General features: G+C 41.6%; 1 protein-coding gene across 1 annotated transcript; it reads right to left on the minus strand.

Annotated features, from left to right (window-relative positions):
* Positions 1-526: 526 nt before the first annotated feature.
* LOC142169017 (uncharacterized) lies at positions 527-1,604 on the minus strand. The gene is made up of 2 exons (XM_075230207.1): positions 1,134-1,604; positions 527-628 (listed from the first exon to the last, which is right to left on the minus strand). The coding sequence occupies exons 1-2, from the start codon at positions 1,602-1,604 to the stop codon at positions 527-529; spliced, it is 573 nt and encodes a 190-aa protein (XP_075086308.1).
* Between the last annotated feature and the right edge of the window lie 945 nt (positions 1,605-2,549).

The raw sequence follows: 2,549 nt of genomic DNA on the forward strand, positions 1-2,549 counted from the left end.
ATGTAATTGAGATAGTGCTTAGTCTCGTGCAGGGGAAGTCAGCGTTTAGCCTTATGCAATGATGGAGGCAATGCTTAGCCTCATGCAATTTAATGGAGATAGTGCTTAGTCTCATGAAAGGGAAGGCATCATTTAGCCTTATGCAATGATGGAGGCAATGCTTAGCCACATGCAATGTAATGGAGACAATGCTTAGTCTTATATAAAGGAAGACAATGTTTAGCCTTATGCAATGATGGAGGCAATGCTTAGCCTCATGCAATGTAACGGAGACTGTGCTTAGTCTCATACAAATGGAGGCAGTGCTTAGCCTTATGTAATAATGGAGGCAGTGCTTAGCCTCATGCAAAGAATGAGGGCAGTGCTTAGCCCTATGCAGAGAAAGGCGAAGATTAAATATGAGAAAGAAAGTGATTCTTAGCTTGACGCGTTTGTGCTTGGTGACTTCTGTCAGTAAAGATAGAATTCTTGTTATGAATTTACGGGCATGCTTGTCATGTTCGTTATGCCTGCATCCAAAGAAAAATCATGAATTTTTTGGGGGAAGATTGTTTAGTGCCTTTGATTCTTCATTTCGCCTTTGCTCCTTGTCTTGCTGCCTTGTTCGAGTCCCCTGGGTAACATCTGGCTGCAACAGAAAATGAAAATTTTGAAAATATGCATTTGTGATGAATCATTTGTAAAAAAATGCAGTTGTTCAAATTATGTGATGATGCATAAAACAAAGAATTTTTTTGAATCGGAGACCGTGACACGTTTCGAGACATCGCAACCTTCTCGATTTTGAATTTTGAGGACCCTCCTCAAAATCATGCCCCAGTTTAAATACATACTTTCGGCAATGCGCTTCTTGGCGATCCTTGACATAATGAGATTGGCAAAGCTTGAAATCTTGCCCCAGTTCCTGACCATATAGGGGAATGAAGATTTTATTATGATGTGACCGAACCCACAGGGCTGCCTACGTATCCCCTCTTAAACAGGAATCAGGTCAAGCGTAGTTCAAGTTACATCAAATAGAAAGTGCAAACATAATCTTAAACATAATATCTCTTGACTATGTCTGAATTGATAGGTTTTGTCCATATTTCTCCATTCATCTCTACGAGTATAAGCGCTCCTCCTGCCAGTACTCGGTGAACCATGTAAGGGCCTTGCCAGTTAGGTAAGAATTTCCCTTTTTCTTCGTCGTAATGTGGGAAGATCCGTTTCAACACCAATTGCCCCGGTGTGAATTGCCTTGATCTAACCTTTTTGCTGAAATCCCTTGCCATTCTATTATGGTAGAGTTGACTGTGACACAATGCGTTCATCCTCTTACCGTCAATGAGAGCCATTTGCTCATACCGGCTCCGTACCCATTCCGCATCGCTGAGCTCGGCTTCTTGTATGATTCTTAGGGAAGGAATCTCCACTTCGGCGGGTATAACAACTTCAGTACTATAAACCAGTAGATAGGGGGTTGCCCCAGTTGGCGTACCAACAATAGTGCAGTACCCGAGCAAAGCAAATGGTAGCTTCTCATGCCATTGCTTGTAGTTGTCCACCATATTCCACAATATCTTCTTGATATTCTTGTTGGTGGCTTCTATGGCTCCATTCATCTACGACCTGTTTGCTGTAGAATTTCGGTGCTTGATCTTGAATGTTTCACACATGGCTTTCATCAGATCATTGTTGAGATTGGCGGCATTGTCAATAGTGATTGACTCAGGTACTCCAAATCGAAAAATAATACGATCTTAGATGAAATCCGCTATGACTTTCTTAGTCACAACTTTATAGGAAGCGACTTCAACCCATTTTGTGAAGTAACCTATCGCCACCAAAATGAACCTATGTCCATTTGAAGCAGCGGGCTCAATTGGTCTGATGACATGTATGCCCCAGGCAGAGAAGGGCCAGGGTGAACTTGTTGTATTAAGTTCGTTGGTGGTACTTGTATCATATCAGCATGTACTTGGCATTGATGGCATTTCTACACATACTTAATGCTGCCTGTCTACACAGTCATCCAGAAATACCCTACCCTTAATATCTTCTTGGCCAGAACGAACCCATTCATGTGAGGTCTGCAAGTTCGACGTGTATTTCTTCTAGCAATCTAGATGCCTCCTTGGCATTGACATATCACAGCAATCCCAAATTAGGATTTCTTCTATATAGAATTCCTCCACTTTGAAAGAAATGGTTGGCCAATCTTCGAAGCGTGCACTTTTGAGTGTGTGTGGCATTTTCTGGGTATTCTCCTTTCTCCAAATACTTCTTGATATCGTGAAACCATGGATTTGCGTCAAACTCTTCTTCAACATGAGCGCAATGAGCTAGTTGTTTATGAATCTCTATCAGGATAGGATCGAGGAAATTCTTGTCTGGATGTTGTATCATGGAAGACAAGGTAGCCAATGCATCTGTGAACTCATTCTGTATCCTTGGAACATGTTTGAATTCTATCTTTGTGAACCTATTGATCAACTCTTGTACATAATGCAAGCATGGCAATATTTTAGTGTTCTTGGTGGCCCATTCTCCTAGTAATTGGTGCACCA

Source organism: Nicotiana tabacum, chromosome 14, assembly GCF_000715075.1.
Source record: "Nicotiana tabacum cultivar K326 chromosome 14, ASM71507v2, whole genome shotgun sequence".
Classification (NCBI taxonomy): Eukaryota; Viridiplantae; Streptophyta; class Magnoliopsida; order Solanales; family Solanaceae; genus Nicotiana; species Nicotiana tabacum.

Bases quoted from the DNA above. Each gene is read 5' to 3' on its own strand.
- LOC142169017 (XM_075230207.1), bottom strand. From the start codon at position 1,604: ATGAATGGAGCCATAGAAGCCACCAACAAGAATATCAAGAAGATATTG. The intron at 629-1,133 runs GTACTGGCAGGA...TTTCTGTTGCAG, and splicing joins GCCCTTACATGGTTCACCGA to CCAGATGTTACCCAGGGGAC.